This window comes from Myotis brandtii, unplaced genomic scaffold (genome assembly GCF_000412655.1).
Source record: "Myotis brandtii unplaced genomic scaffold, ASM41265v1 scaffold436, whole genome shotgun sequence".
Lineage (NCBI taxonomy): Eukaryota > Metazoa > Chordata > Mammalia > Chiroptera > Vespertilionidae > Myotis > Myotis brandtii.
This window is the reverse complement of record NW_005366679.1, coordinates 3,267,359-3,284,443: the sequence shown is the minus strand read 5'-3', so window position 1 is coordinate 3,284,443 and position 17,085 is coordinate 3,267,359. Positions and strand designations below refer to the sequence as shown.

At 38.1% G+C, this 17,085-nt stretch overlaps 1 protein-coding gene across 2 annotated transcripts in view; it reads right to left on the bottom strand.

Annotated features, from left to right (window-relative positions):
• The window catches only part of KCNAB1 (potassium channel, voltage gated subfamily A regulatory beta subunit 1), a 323,567-nt gene that overhangs the window by 41,134 nt on the left and 265,348 nt on the right, over positions 1-17,085 (bottom strand). For both annotated transcript variants that reach the window (XM_014546234.1, XM_005874427.2), the window contains exons 7-8: positions 16,955-16,998; positions 9,268-9,354 (exon numbers count right to left, since the gene is read on the bottom strand). In XM_014546234.1, coding sequence (XP_014401720.1) covers positions 9,268-9,354; positions 16,955-16,998 — 131 coding nt within the window. The remainder of the gene's footprint in view (positions 1-9,267; positions 9,355-16,954; positions 16,999-17,085) is intronic.

Sequence of the window (17,085 nt, the reverse complement as noted above, 5' to 3'; positions counted from 1 at the left end):
CCATTTTATGGTGCTCCCTCACATACATAAGGGTCTTCTGGAATATTTATAATAACACTAATTAAGTACTTATACTTGGCCTTGTTCTAAACACTTTACATATTGTCACTCATTTACTCCTCACAACAATCTTATTGAATAGGTTTATTATTATCATCACTAGAGGCCCAGTGCACGAAATTCATGCACTGGGAGGGGGAGTCCCTCAGCCTGGCCTGTGCCCTCTCGCAGTCTGGGACCCCTCGGGGGATGCCAGACTTCCTAAACCGGCAGTTGGACATCCCCCGAGGGATGTAGCAGTGCGCCAAGCAGCAGGCAGACAGGGAGGAGACTGAATTGGGGCCGGGTGCCATGCTACTCACGCTCATCCTGGGCCGCTGTGCCTGCTACCACTGCTTGGTAGAGCTGCCGTGGAGTTGGAAGAGGCTCCCGCCGTGGAGTGGCAGCTGTGCTCGCTGGCCATGAGTCCGGCTTCTGGCTGAGCGGCACTGCCCCTGTGGGAGCACACTGACCACTAGGGGGCAGCTCCTGCATTGAGCATCTGTTCCCTAGTGGTCAATGCACATCATAGCAACCGGTCGTTCTGGTCGCTCCGCCATAACTGTCGCTTAGGGTTTAATTATATAGATTGCTTTGCACATGAGGAAATTGAGGCACAGCTAAGGTGAGCTAGTGAGTGTTGGAGCTAGGGTTTGAAAGCAAGCAGGCTAGCTCTAGCTGCTCTTAGCCATAGAGAACACTCAGCAAGTTAGAAAGAGGCAGACTCGTGCCCAGCCCTGTGGCCTGGGAGCCGCTGATGGAGCATGGCAGGTAGTGAAAGGAGCCAGACGCTCACTGTGGAGCTCCTCTGGGCACCAGCAGGAACCACTTTCTGTTCCTGAGATCACACACTTCACACAGGTGGCTGCGCAGTGAGTGTGTGTGACCACATGCTGCTCCCCTGTTATTACTCTTTAAAAACAGTAAAATATAAGATATATAGACATTATGTTTTCTCTCACCCTGCCGTGGATTCTCTGTCACAGCCTGCTTTGGCGGCCACTGAGGGAAGGGGTCCGGCTCAGCACAGCCTGTTTGGGAAATGACAGTCGATATCTGGTGCAGGCGTGCTCCTGGGGGGATGTGTGAGAAGTGGGTTGGCTTCTGAAGGTGGAGTCTCGGGGAGGAAAACTAGCACTGATTGTGTATTTCTAAACCCCAAGGACTGTGCCTGGACTTCAACAGCCATGAGGTCCTCATTACCACTGACAGCTCAGTACCACTGGCATTTTTATCTCATTTGTGTGTATATATGTATGGTTATTGTTTTGATCTTTAGTTTTGTCAAAGTAACACATATAGATAGTTTAGAGTCAAAATGAAAAGGCTTGTAACAAAGAGCAGTGGTAGTCCTTCCATGCTTCGCCTGCACGCCAGAGGACACCGTTTGCAACATACACAACGTATTCTGGTATAGTCTCTACATTTTTCACCATTTATGCATTACTATCGTGGTCTACATTTTTTCAGACATTATCTATTGACTCGTGGAAGGGAGGGTTTTAGCTTCCATGCATACAATCTTCTACCTTCACTATTTTCCCCATATATTCACATCTCAGTTTAGGATTAAATTAATATTCTGTGTTTTCATTATAATGGCTGTGTAGTTAGTGTCCACTACCGAGCAGAGCCGTTTAGGATGATTTACAATTTCCTTTCTTCTATTACTTTTCATTTTTCTTTGAGTTGACAATCCCTTCATTAACTTAGTTTTATTTAGAGCAATAGCTAAATTTTTCGTGTTTTAAGCAAATATCTCTCAATATAGTTTTCCACATGGTCACGCTGTGGGGAACCCAGTTTCTTTTTATTTTCTTCCCCTGGTAACATCCCATGGAGAGTCCACCATTCTCCTGCCACAACCGACATTCCCATCAATCTGAGATTCTCTTCTTCCCTTTAATGGGTTGGATCCCCTGGCTTCCCCTTTCTGGCATTTTTCTCTCATTTTGGTGGAGCACATTTTCCAGTAGCTTCCGAGCAATTGTGTTTGGGAGATTGAAAAGTCAAACATTATTTCCTCACTCTTGGTTGATAGCTTGTCCACCATCCAAGAGTGAGGAATTCTTTTTGCTTAGGATTCTGAAGGTTTGCTCCATAGACTTCTGGCTTTCAGTTTTGTTATTGAAAACCCCTGGGCAATCTTTATTCTCCAACCTTCATGTGCATACTCTATTAAGTCTCTGGAATATTTTACAATGCTTTTCTTTATTTTTTTCAGCTATGAAATTTCATTTTAAAGTTCCTCAGTGTGGGTCTTCAGTCATTGTCCTGGATATATCCAGTGAGCACTTTCAGTCAGGAAACTCATACTCTTCAAATCAGATTTTCTTGTATTGTTTTTTCACTAACTACCTCTCTTCCATTTTACCTGTGCTCTCTAGAAATCTTTTAGTTGAATTGATATTGGACTTCTTGGAAAGAACCTTCATTTTCTTATCTTTTCACTCCTATTATCCATTTCCTACTTTAGAAAATATCCCTCAACTTTAATGTTCAACATCTTTATTGGTTTTTAAAATTTTTTTTAACTATATAGTTTATAATCTCTATTATTTTTTCTAGTTTTACGTTACTCTTTTTCTCTCTTCTATCTTGTTCTTATTCCACTGATGCAATATCTTTTCTTATCTCACCAAGTATATTAATTATAGCTTCTTTAAAATTTTCCTATCTCTCTGCATTGTTCTGGTTTTTTTTTTCTACTGAGCTATTTTAACAATTTTTTTTTCCCATATTGGAGGTTTTCTTTGAATGTCAGGTGATCCTTGGGTTTCCATTCCTGTTTAAGAGTAAAGCACTAAAATTGTGCTTAGATGGCACTTCTCAGCTAGAACAATTAGGGGACTTGCCACTTTGTCCCACTGGGGTTTTCTTTCACAACAATGTCAATATCTGCTAGATTATTTTTTTCTGAGATAGTTAATTTTAGCCAGAGAAATGTTCTCTTAACTTTGCCTGGGGAAAGTGCATGGTTAGTGACCCGAAGGTAAGTGAGAGGGAAGGTCTGGGGTCTCATAACCTTTTTTTGTAAGCCTGGCCCCACCTTCCTCTGTGTCTGGTATCCCTTAGACTAGAGCTTCTCAATGAATTTCTCCTGTTGATGTATCTCTTGCCTCCTTCATTGGAGGAGAAAGGCAGGACCCTGCCTACAGATATGGGGACATGAGCTTTAATAGCTCCAAACAGTCTTTTAAGTAACTACCTTGTTTCTAATTCCCACCTCAGCCCATGTTCTGGAACATTGGTGCCTCTAATGCCTTAACCATTTCAGGTTGTGTGGTGCAAATTAACCTGCTTCTCACTTGTGGGCACTTTTTTTTCCCTCGTAAAACACCTCAAGTTTTACTTATGATACAGAAGTATTTAATAAGCGCCACATCAGTACAGAAAACACACAGCCTATATATAGCTCATCCCTTAAAACCAGAACAGCCACATGAAGTCAGTATAGATTCTTATTTTTACTTAAAAAAAAATCTAAGGTCCACACTGGGAACTGAACTAACCAGCAGAACACCGCCTTGGCAGGAAGATTTTGACAGTGAGAAGGCACTGCAGACCCTCCATTCCAACATAAAACCTAACCACCTGATTTATACAGAAAAAGCTGGGGGAGCCTGCACAAACACTCCACGTGCTGAGAAAAGGAGACTTGATCTGCTTCCAGCGGAAGCACACACGTAAGTACACACTCGCGGGGCGCCCACAGAGAGCATCTGCTTTCGTGGCACTAACAACTAAAAAGCATACATAATACTTTGTTCTTGAAATGGGTAATCGTGGAACTTCCTAGATTATATCCACTAGGTTAGCCGGAGTATTCATCTAAAAACTAGTTTTTTTAAAAACTGCTTTAAAGAGAGTTCTGGAAACGGGGGGCTACATCAGGACCAGAAGACAGTGACACAGGGACTGCAGGTGTAAGACTAGGAGTTGACTTGGACATGTAGCTTTTAGGTAAAGGACATCTCTCCCGGGTAACTCTGACAGCCAAGACTCGCTGTGATCATAGTAGCTCCAGAAATTTCAAGACCAGCAGCTGCTTGAGGAACACCCTAGATAAATGCTCCCAACCAGTAAAAACCCCGTGGGTGCGACACACCAACACATGGACGTGCTGGGGAAGCCACCAGGTGGAATGCTGGACGTGGACTTGTCCAGAGGGGACGACCCGAGAGAGATGCACCCGTGGTCACCTTTAATAAATCTTTTCAGTTCTGCTAAGTCATTTACAATTGCTCTATTCCTTTTCTATTTTCATATATTTTGGTCCCAAGTTTTGAGTTGTCAGCTACTTTCATTAGAAAGGAAGTTTTTTATATTAGTTTTTTGACCTGTATGCTATTTATTGGGTGATTTTTTATTTTTGAAGAAAGGGGCAGAAATATTTGACGTTGTCATCCTAAATCAACAGGTTTCCTTGCTGTTTTCCACATGAGAAAACAGAGACTCAGAGATTAGTGGCTTTTACTCCCTCACTCCCTATTTCATCAAAATTACTCTTGTCGAGGTTATTGACGATCCTTACACTAACACCAATGGATTCGTAGTCCTCAACTTGCTTGACCCGTCATAGCCTTTGATATGGTTGATCACTTCTTCCTCCTGGATGTGTTTTCCTTACTTGTTCCTTGGGTGCCATACTCTTCTCTCCCTCCTCCCAACCTCCTAAAGTTGGGGAGCCCCAGGGCTCAGTCCTTGGTCCTTTTGTCTTCCTCCCTCCCTCCCTCCCTCCCTTCTTCCTTCCTTCCTTCCTTCCTTCCTTCCATCCTTCCTTCCTTCCTTCCTTCCTTCCTTCCTTCCTCTTCCTTTCTTTCTTGAGTGTTCCCAAGCTCATTACCCTGCTCTACTTTTTATTTTTTCTGTAACACTTAATTACCTTCTAATATTCTATATAATTTAATTTATTATTGTTTTACTGTCTATTTCCTATCTCTCCTGCTAGAATAAATGTGTCCTCCAAGAATGGGGATCTTTGCTTATGTTGTTCTCTAGGGTTGAGAACAATGCTTAGTGTATAGTAGGCACTTACTAAATATCAGTTGAATATGAATAAATGAATGAGCCAGGTTTTAGATTTGAGTATTTTTACTATGCCATGTTCTTCTCTGGGCTATGCTAAGTGCTATAAGGTGACATGTAAAATAGATTCTGTAGGTTTTTTGAGAAAGGGGCTTTTGACCAGTGCTTGGGAAGGGAGTAGGGGAAATGGATGGAATTTCATCCTTTTCTATCTCCCAAAATTTTCTTTCTGGTCTCTATATCTCCCTTTTTTGCTTGCTGTTAAGTTTTTGTGGTTGTTTTTTACATATGTGTGCGTGTGTGTGTGTGCGTGTGTGTGTGTGTGTGTGTATGTGTGTGTGGGTGTGTATAGTGTGTGAGTGTATTGGGTTGTGATATAACATATATTTCTGACTGTGACTTGAGAACAGAAAGGTTTGAAAGTCTTTATTGGAGAAATCCAGCTCAATATGACTGAAGCACAGAGGGAAAGAGGAAGAAAGCAGGAGACTAGGTCAGTCAGGGGGCAGCAGCAGGTCATAGATAGCTCTATCAGCCAGGATAACCAGTTGGATTGTTTAACTTGCTTGTTAAGTTTTGTGTGACTTCTTAAGTCAATTTTCCCCCTCTCTCATCTTCTTAGATAAAAGCATTTACTTCTAGGTGGTAATTAGGTTCATTCCATTACCAAATACACTTCCAGTTTCTATGCTAATGATACACTTTCCTTCCTTCTCCAAGTAATGGATAACACAAAACTTTCTTTCCTTTTCTATTGTTTCCCTTTACCCATCCCTTCCATCCACTTGTCCTTAAAGAAAAAATAATTTTCTTATGTAAGTAAATTTGGGATTGACTATAGTAGGGTTTCAAAAAGTCATCTAAAAGTATGTTCTCTAATTCTCATTAATTTTGTATGATTGTCTTCACTGAAGCTAGTCACAACACAAGCTCACCTTTCAGAATTAAAAACAAATTAGCAAAAGCTAAAAATGGGACATATTTAGAAAGGATAGAAAATTCCAGACTGCAGAGGGTAAGCTTTTGTGGTTTCTAGTCTTTTCCAGTATTTTAACATTGACAAACAATTACTCCCCAAGGAGAAGCGACACTTTCAAAACGCTCCAGATTCCTAGGGTGGGTTTGTGGGAGGAAGCAGTGGTGGGATATGAGGGATGTCTATGTGTAATGTATATATTTTATAAAGGTGGCCAAGTGCCTTATTTTATAATTTGTGGAGACTTGAATCTTAAGCACACAAGATTTTCCTAAACTTCTAATTATTTTGGACATAATGATATTTTCTTATGAAGTAAACCAATTTTATTCTGAAACTAATGGAAGAATTCATTTTCTTTACATGTAATTTAAGTCAGATCTATTTAAATTAGGTAATTAAACATATGTAACTAGAATGTGGAGCAAGCATGACTCATGATAATGTAATCATAACACAACTTAATTTTTCCAGTCTTCCTTTGGCTCATTATATTCACTGGGAAAAAGTGTCCCTTGACCCTGATGAAAACTCAGACTGGCCCCATGGATTTTCTGCCAACTCTGGGCCATAGACAGTCCTGACATCATTTTAAATTATAAACACAGCCTCCATAGATGTCAATCAAAATATCAAACTCAAATTCCTTTCCCTTTCCTAGCTGGAACTGAGCAACAGAAAGTCTGAGCAACTCAACCAAGTATACACACCTAAAACTAGTGCCCTCACCCTCTGATTGAAGACTCCATTTTTTTTGTCACTACACATATTAAATACCCATACCCAGGAGGGGTTTAACAAAACCATTTACTCTCTTTGTTACTTCATTTTGTACAGAAAGTAAGAGAGAGACTGAAGGGTCTTTATTCACCTGGGAATTCCAGATTAGCCATGGTACAGGTGTCTCTGCTCACCCCATTGAATCATCATGCTCGTTGACCCTGAGTTTATGCGAGATGCTGCTAAGTGACAGCTGCTCAAGTCTGTAACCCCACCTGCCCAGACTAAAGAGCTGAGTAATGTTAGGCTCTGAGTCCTACCCATGTCATTGCAGATCAGCTGCAGCACAATCAGCACAATGAGGAATTTATAGAGATGAGTATAAAAATGAATTCTCCCGAGACCGAGTCAACATCCCCTCTGAATATGGAGGTAAATTTTGTCACAACTCTAGCGATCTTCCAGGGAGATGACAACTCCCACAGGAGGATGTTCACGTGCGTCACAAACCCACAGCCCCAGAAATATTGACAGCTCTGTTTCCACCTGACAGCTGGGGTGAGCAGGGCCATCTTCGTTCTCCCTCTGCCTCCTTTTTCTTAACTAAAAGTAACTTAGGGGGAAAACACGCCATTTCTGAGCTTGGCGAGAGCCACAGATTTGTGAAGAGGCCCCACAGACCCCAGGCATGTGATCCACATGTTTTCTTCTTTTGTGTTGCATTAATGATAGGGGTTGAATCTCTTCTGCCTTCACTATTGACTGAAGATGCGAAGAAAGCACAAAGCCAGTGTGTGTGTGTGTGTGTGTGTGTGTGTGTGTGTGTGTGTGTGTGTTAGGGAGAATAGAGCAAGTAGCTAAATTGTAGAGAGTATAAACATATTCTTTTCCAGGATCCTCCCTTCAGATCAGGACTTTATGGAATGAGGTTGGAATCATTGACTTTCAAAAAAGCACAAAACACAGCACACCTAAACAAATTACTAAAATTCTGTGGCACACCAAAGAATATATTTTTTTGCAGGTTTGACAAAAAATAGGTATACTTTTGATTCATTCACACTGGATAGCTATTGTCATTTTTTTTTTTCAATTTGACAATCTAAGGGGAAAAGAGGTCAGTGTATGTTTTAAAAATTCTTGCGGCACACTGGTTGGAAATCGCTGTTCTATTCTGTACATGGTGTAATTGCAAAGGATACTTTTCCAAAGTAAAATAGTCACTGGACTTAAATAGGAAGCAATTTCAGACTTTCACAGCTTAAACAGCATTTTGACACACACGTTCACTCATTCAATCACTTTAGTGCTCTGTTTTGATGTATCATTGAGAATAGTGTGATTCCATATTATCCCCTTCTTAGACTAAAAACATTTATAATTTGCCTTATCAAACATCCATTCTTTGCTTTGATAAAATATGCATTTTTATGTCATTTCCATGGATTATTATCATGAATTTCCAACATTGATATTGCTTTATAGTAAGCTCCTAATTTACTCAGAATCAGGAAAGCAGAAAACACTAGGAGAACATTATATTTGTCAGAAAAACCTACAGAAAAACTCATATGCACTTTATTTATAACTTTTATAACCCAGATAGCAAGAACAAATCTTTATAGAACTTGGTGTATTACAGCTTGTGAACTACCTTTTGAACCATCAAAGACAAATTACCTTCAGTATAATTTTATGTTGATTACTTTATCCGAATTCTTTGAAAATTTATAAATCTATGTCACACTGTAAGCCTCAAATAACAAGAACATTCTTTTCCCCCTCTTTTTTCTAAATATTTTCATTCTCATAAACCTTGGGTGATAATCCATGATGGTAAACCTCAATTAACTAGAACATTCTTTTTAACTTGTCCTCCCAAACTATCTTCTTTCTCAATAATACTAGGTAGGTTCCATAAATAAATGCAAATTGAGGAAAATCTGTTTTTAGGAATGTCCTGTAAGTTTTCACAGGAGATGCTCAAAATATTGTCTTCAAACTGTTGTAACAGAAAGGAAATAAAATGTTGAAGCTCCTTGAGAACCAAAAACCAAGTTGCAATGAAGGGTCTCATTTTAAATAGTGGCTCCACGGATTGGAAACTAATCAGACCTAGAGTCATTATAAAATAGGAAGTCATTCAGATGACCTACTTCAAAATAAGATGGCTGGGTTATAAATTCCCCTTCTAATTAATTTTATTGTTTTAGTTGATGGAACCACAGAAGTGAAAAGAACCTGGAAAAAGTGAGTGAGCACTGTACCCAGCAGAGGCCACAATTCCAATGCCTGCAACTACTTTAAAAAGGAATGAAGATGCAGCATGTTGAGCATTGGCTTTGAAGGTAAATATTGAGGCTGAAAGACATCGACTGGAAAGGTTGTTATTGTTCATATTCAGTCAAATCAGTCTGAATACATTTCATTTCCTACTGTGAGTGGAACAGTCATCAAGCTAGAATCAGGAACTCCAGAGTCTTTTATTAAATTTCTTTACTCACCTTCCATGGGGGTGTTACTGTCTGGTCGATTTGCGAAGACGACATCCACATACTCCAGCTGCAGCCTCTGGAGGGAGCCCTTCAATCCTGGGAACAGAAGCAGGACAAACCGAAAAAGTCCAAAATGAGCACTATTAGAAAGAGTTGAATTTTGGTTATCTTTAAGAATTTACTTTTTTAAAATTAAAAAGCATTAAATTAGCTTCAAGGAGGCACTAAATACAATGATGTGTTACTTGACCCCTAAATCCTTGTAAAACTATGTCAAAGTCTGATTTTGTCCCCACAAAGAAAAGTCTTAGCCTGGCTTCAGTGGCTCAGTGGTTGAGCATTGACCTATGAACCAGAAGGTCACAGTTTGATTCCTGGTCAGGGCACATGCCTGGGTTGCAGGCTCAATCCCCAGTAGGGAACCTGCAGGAGGCAGCCGACCAGTGATTCTCTCTCATCATTGATGCTTGCTTCTCTCTCTCTCTCTCTCTCTCTCTCTCTCTCTCTCTTCCTCTCTGAAATCAATAAAAATATATTTTTTAAAAAATAAAATTCTTTTCTCTATGGCATTAGTATTCCCACGACACTGGAAAATACAGACTTAGTGATCATGTTGTAGTGACTCATGTGTGGTACTGTCCAGAAGCAAAGTTTAGAATAAAAAGCAGCCTAAGAATTTCTTCTTGAAAAATTCAACTAATGTCATGTATTGAATTACTTAATGGACTTATAATGAAATAGAGGTATATTTATTGCATGGCAAAACATAAAAATAATACATTTCATAAATAAGTGACAACCAATGCCACAATGGGTTATAATAGGAATAAAAGGGTTGGCCAGTGAGGGCGTTACTCAACATCTCATTGATTGGAACAAAGTTCGAAGAATCTTAAATACAGCTGAGCTCTATTATTTCTATTACTCCCCATTCTTTTTGGGAAAAACAAAAATACTAGAAGCTATAAAGACTGAAGAGGTAATATAAAGGACAGAGTGAGAGCTTACAATAAAATCTAGAACCCATAGTCTGTTTCAACTCTAACCATTTTATCACATTCCTGTGACTATTCAGAAAAAAATATTTAATTTCAGTAGAATTAATGCTTCCCTGAAATAGAATGTATTGTACATAATATTATGTAACTGAAAGGACAGTGTTCAAGAGCCATTTTATCTCATTTCCATGAGGCACAGCATTTCCTTATCAGCCTATTTAATTCTTCAGGAAGACCGGAGGGTTTTCTCTTTTTATTACAGGCATAAAATTAATTGCATGCTAAATGAGGCTCTTAAAAATTTAAAGTTGGCTCATTTAAATTTGATTTTTCAAACTAGTTTATCGGCCAGCCTCAATTACTTTTCTGACAGGAAAATGGAATGCTGGAATATAGTTCCGGAAGTATTTTTCACTCATTAAGAAAGGATTGTCTATGGTGGCAGATGGTTAAAAGAAGCATTGATGAGCAGATTAGGGCAGACAGGTGTTATAAGGTCCAATGCCTGCTCTTGAAAAACTGCAGTGACTTTCAGGCTCAGGGTATTACCAGCTACCTCAGGGGCAGCTTGCCATTCAATTTAACTTAAAAAGCTCTATGATCTGAGCCACTTTTTGGAAGCAATTGTATGAAGGAGTTAAGGGGAGGACCGGATCACGAAGCAAACAAATAAATAGGGTGTTACAAGGTCTGAAAGGTTGGAAATCTACCCTAGCATACTGTGTGATCTCACTTGGCTCATTTCACCTTTTTTTGTGATTCAACTCTCTGCTCTGCAGTGGGGATAACAGTACTTGCTACCTTCAGAACTGCTGCTCCGGAGAGCAAATACAATCAGTTGTAAGTACTTTGTAAATGCACTAGTCTAGTAATGTGGTAAATAAAATGGTGGTATTCATATCTCAGAATGAGAGGTGCCAAGGACTGAATGCCAGAGATTTTCTGGTTTTGGAGGCATTTAGTGACATTCTGGCTCGTGCCTGGCCCTGGGAACAAGGTCCTCCTTCCTGATGATGGCTCTCTCCTCCTGTGTCTCTTCTCAGCAGCTCAGGGTGGGCTGAGAAAAAGCAGGAGAAGAAGCTACGACTGACTTGGCCCTTTTGTGATTGCTACATGATCAGTCACGACTTAAGCCATTCACTCTTCCATGCCATAAGCATGTTCTGAATCCCAGTTTGATTCTGAAACTGTGCTGGGCTCTGGGAGTATAAAGATGTACAGACACTGCATTCACCCCCAAGGAGCTAGCAGTGCATATCGAGAGCATCTATTGGCAGAGGTTCATTATTCAAGGTAATAATGTATGCCCCAAAATAATGGTGTGGACTTGATAGAAAGGTCATTGTAGTTGGTCGTTCTTCATCTGTCCAAAGATGACATGGAGCTAGATGAACTTCCTTCTCTGACCTTTCATGTGATTGCAAACCAAATCAGGTAGTCCTTCCTTTTCCTACTTGGGATACTTTAATCTTGTAGAAATAGCTAACTCACAGCAACATAAAGACATGCTCACCAATGTCTCCTTAAAAGCCATGTAGGGTTATTTCCAATAAACAAATGGTCAAGATCTATGTCCACTTAGCAAATGTTTGTTGAGCACTGGCTTGGGGCCAGGTATTGTTTTAAGTTTAAGTAGACAAACAAAAATGCATTAACCTTGGCTCCAGAGGGCATCCAGACAGCTAATCATAACCTAAGGAGCTAAGTGCTCCAGGGCAGTGAGTGCACTTGCTGAAGGCACTCTGACCTTAACCTGTCCCTGGACACCTAGGCAGTATCTATCTGCTGGAGTGAATACAAGAGAAGCAGGGGGATTACTCCCTGCCCTTGAGGAATGTCTAGAAATTAACTGGCAATTCCTCAAAAGTCCACAGGATGATAAATTATGTTATACAAAGAAAATGGCTCTCAAGTGACTGTAGGAAAGAGAAATCTAAGTTCATTTTTCTTTTAGGTTCTGAAGTTGAACAGGAACTGTATTATTTATAAGGTGATCCTTAATTCAGTTTAAGCCTGTTGTACAGGCATCTACCTAAAGACAGGTGCTCATTCCAGACATTAAGCAGGTTGGCATGCGCGTGGGTCAGGTGCTCAGGGTTGCAGGTCTAACTGTAGGAACAAGGAGATCGGTAGTTCGGAGATTCTGCAAGGGTTCTATTCATATATGCCGCGTTGTCATTTTTTATACCTACTGCACATTTGATTTCCTATCTACTGGTAGCTTGAAAAAAAGTTGCCGTCAGTAATGTACACAGTGTCCCTATGTAATTTTCCAGGCTCTTCTCGGCAGACCTCTCAATCATGATGTAGGACACACTTGCTTTTTTTGTTTAAATAAAGACTGCACTGTACTAGAATAATGTAAGTGCCTGCCTCTCCCATTATGAAACCTGGTTATTCTGGTGGCTAATTTCTATTACCATGAACATGATACACTAAGAAGGAATACTGGGGTGAATCCACTTGTTATGAAATTTATTTTTAAATTAAAAAATAATAAATTATCTATCTATATCTATATCTATATCTATATCTATCTATCTATATATTATTAATTTTTTTTTACAGAGAGGAAGGGAGAGGGATAGAGAGTTAGAAACATCGATGAGAGAGAAACATCGATTAGCTGCCTCCTGCACACTCCCTACTGGGGATGTGCCCGCAACCAAGGTACATGCCCTTGACTGTAATCGAACCTGGGACCCTTGAGACTGCAGGCCGACGCTCAAGTTCAGATAGTAGGATTAACCATTTGCAATTCATTAGAAATGGTTAAGCAGAGCTTTCTCAGATTATTTTCTTTTTCTATTCCTAAAACGATGACAGTGGGTTTGTGTTTTGAATCACATAAGAAAACTTGTTTACCTGAAAGGCAACTATAGACTTAGACACAAGTTTTGCCTATAAAAGCACATAAACAATTTACTTATTCTTATACTTTGGCTTACCAAACCATCTCTATTCTTTCACGTTAGATACCAAGAAATTGGATCTGCCGAATTTTAACACTGGCATACTAGTACATTTGAGCTTAATAAATGTTTGTAGAATGACTACTAGTAAATGAATAAATAGACTTTCAGAACCTGAGAGGACCTTGGGATTCTAAATGGGTATAATAAAGCTGTTAATGAGACTTCTACCCCTTCCTTGTGACTCTAAGGAGAATGTTATTCCTAACTGGATCTAAGGCAAGGACTTTGGACTCATTGAAAAGGTCTTTCATATGAATTTTTTTCAAAACTACATTATTCACAAGTCAAGCTCATTTTACATGATATAAACTAACTCAGGTGGCCAAAGTTACCCAGCACACAAGTGGCCTGAACTCTACATAAGTCAGGCTTCGACATTGGAAATTTATACACACATTAAATTTAAGAGCAATTCTCAAATTTAATGTGTGCATAAATTTCCAATGTCGAATAGTTGAATAAGGTCACCTTTATCACAGAACAAGTACCAATGAAACCTAAATTTTGTAAATCATTCAAACTTTATTTTGGGTCTAGAAATCTCATGTCCCTCCTTTTATTTCCCTACAAAATTTACTCAATTCCATAATTTCAGTCCTTTTTGCACTCCTGATTATTTTTTGCTTTGGCTGAAGCTATAAACTGTAAAATAACAGCAACAATAACAACATAATAATAATAGATCCCAATTCTTTTTCAATCTCAAAAGTTTGAAATTTTGTGTTAAAGTTTGATTCTGGGTCGATTGAAATTTCAGCTGAACAAGTTTATGCATCCTGAGAGATTAGTTCCTAAGAGAATTCCTGACTTATTTAAAAGGAGAATTTAAGATATTTCTATTAGGTTATATGAAGCTTCAAGAAAACAGATTTTTAGATTTTTCTTTTTTCTTTCTTTTTCATAATTGAGATTTTATTGTTCATTTTGAGGACCAGTACACAGACATTTCAATTTGTACACAATTCTTAACATATGTACCAACATTATAAAGTCATCTGAGCTATTTTTTTCTAAAGTTATTTCAGTGACTTTCAAGCTTAAAATTTGGAGACTAATTTTCCTTAATAGAGTATCAAGTACCAATATCTTTAAATGTTGATACGCTGTTACATCAAAGTCCCACTAATTCACAATTTAATATCATATATACTACATTATCAAATTTTCAATCTTTCACAGCAAATTAACAAAATTACTAGGAAAACGACTACCACATCAATGATGTACAAAATTCTGTAAGGGAGAACCAAGATCAAGGGGTGGTTTTATTTAGGGAAGAATTCTACCAAAAACATGTGAATAGAAGTAATTTAAGATGTTCAAGACATAGGAAATGCACGACTGACTCCAAACTGCCATTTAGTATGCTTTGTAATATAGGATATAAAACTGCCCCCATCTATGGAATGTTAAGCTGAAGAAAACGGATTTTAAAAAAGAGAATCCTGAAATTATGAACAATTACAGGTAAATATTAAAGCAATGGAGATTTGGTAAAAATCCCAGTAGCATGCTGTTCTTTTTTTCTTTAATATTATATTTCTTTGTTGATTGCCAGTTTGAACCACTTTCTTAATCTCTTTTTTTTTAATTAGTTAGAGTAAAAAGGAAAGGAAAACAAGAAGACAGTAGGCAGCACCCTCTGCTGTGTTTGTTCAACTTGTTGCTACAAGCCGACAGGTTTACTTCTCATTGATAAACTTCATTAGAAGACACAAGGTAGGGGGTCAAATGCTAGAGCAGGAATGATAACAGTTTTGAGAGACAGGTTAAATTAGACACCAAAGCCTGAAAGGCATTTTGTTTGGGTGAAGAGTTTGGAAGCTTTCTCTAGTGCTGGAATGTGGTCATTTATATGGCAAATTTAGAATGTTCCTTACTTAGTAAAGGGTGTCCTTATCTATAGAATGGTGATGAGAAGTTGCACTACAAAGTATCATGATGATGATGATGACAAATAATTTATTAAGTGTTTATTATGTGACAGACACTGCGCTCAATGTGAATTACCAAATTTCAATCAATGTACAGTAACACCATAGGGTAGGAATATTTATAGCCCATTTACAGTCGAGGAAATGCAGGCTTAATGAGGTTAAGTCATTTATACAAAGTCCCCCAGCTCATAAATGACAGAGATGGAACTCAAACCAAGTTCATCTGATTTCAAAGCCCCAAATGCCTACAAATATATTAAAAATTAATTAGTAAGAATTACCAAACTCAAACAAAAACTTTGGAAACAACAACCAAATATAATTATTACTGTTAAAGTAATATAAATGGATTACTTCCACTGATTTAGTACATATGTTTGTGTTTATAAGTAGGTAGTATAGACAGAGAAGTCAATGTAACTACAAGGAAAAGTTAGGAAGGATATGCACCAGATAGTCAGACTGTGGAATGAAATGAGGTGAACAAAGGAAGGACTTTATTTCTTTATCTACTTTTATTTTCAAAGTTGTGGGATTAGAGTATACTTTATAGTTTAGGTGACTTTTGTATTTCATAAATAATATTAGTTTTAAAAGAGACAAAAATCATCTGTCTAAATGATTAATTATGAATCTAAAGTTATAAAGTCTTGGACTTTTCTGAAATAGTTCATGAACTAGTATAAAGATGTTGAAAATATATGGCAGCCACTTTTAACATTTTTTTCTTTATTGCAAAAGGTATAGGTGTAAAATTTTGTAATATATAGACAATGAAGAAATAAGTAAAAATTCCACCAATTCTCATAATCCTCACAGTGAATTAGAGTAGTTGTACTCTACTGTGTGATGGTTCTTGCAACTATTTTAGTTCCTGTTTATTTCTGAGCTGTAGCAAGTTTTAAGTACCATCGCAAAAGCAATGGTACCATAAATCAATCACACAGTGGCAATTTTCTAAAAATTGTTTTCTATGCATATATACTTTTTTTTAAAGTATAGGAATCTTAACATATGTCTACACAAAAACTTGTACACAAATGTTTATAGCAACATTATTTATATAACAATTAAAAAATGGAAACAATCCAAATGTCCATCAACTGATGAATGAATAAAAAAATGTGGAATAGTCATACAATGAAATTTTATTTGGCAATAAAAAGGAATGAAGTACTGACACATGCTACAACATGGATGAACATTATGCTAAGTGACTGCAGTCAGTCACAAAGTATCACATATTATACGATCTCATTTATATGAAATGACCAGAATTGGCAAATCTATAGACAAAAATAGATTAGCGGTTGCCTGGGGATGTGGGAGAGAAGGTAAGGAAGGGTTGGGAAGTGACTACTAGTGGGTACAAGCTTTCTTTTTGGGGAAATGAAAAATGTTTTAAAATCAAATTATGGCGGTGATTGTGCAACTCTAATCATACGCAGAACCAATGAATTGTATACTTTAAATGGATAAACTTTTATGGTATATCTATTATATTTGAATAAAACTTTTTTGAAAAGCCTTATGCAAGTGTTTTATTAATCTTAGCATAGCTATACATGACAACAGTTTTAGAAATTTTGGACTTTATCTGAGTTTCCCTTCTGCCCTCTCTATCACTACACTCCCAACACTCAACCCCAGAAAGAAACTTGGTTGATTGTGATTCTTTTTATAGAGATTATTTTTCCCCTCCCAATGTGTTTTGAATGTATTTGGCTGATACCTTTCTTGAATCAGCAGCCCACAGATAAAAGTAAAATGAAGCAGCAGAACCTACCTTCGATTATATGTTTCCTTGACAGCCCTCTTTCCGTTTCAGCTCTAACAAGAAAAAGAAGCAAATGACTGAGTGGGGTATGCTTTCTTTTATCGCTGTTTCAAAAGTACAGAAGAATGGTTGTTCTGGAT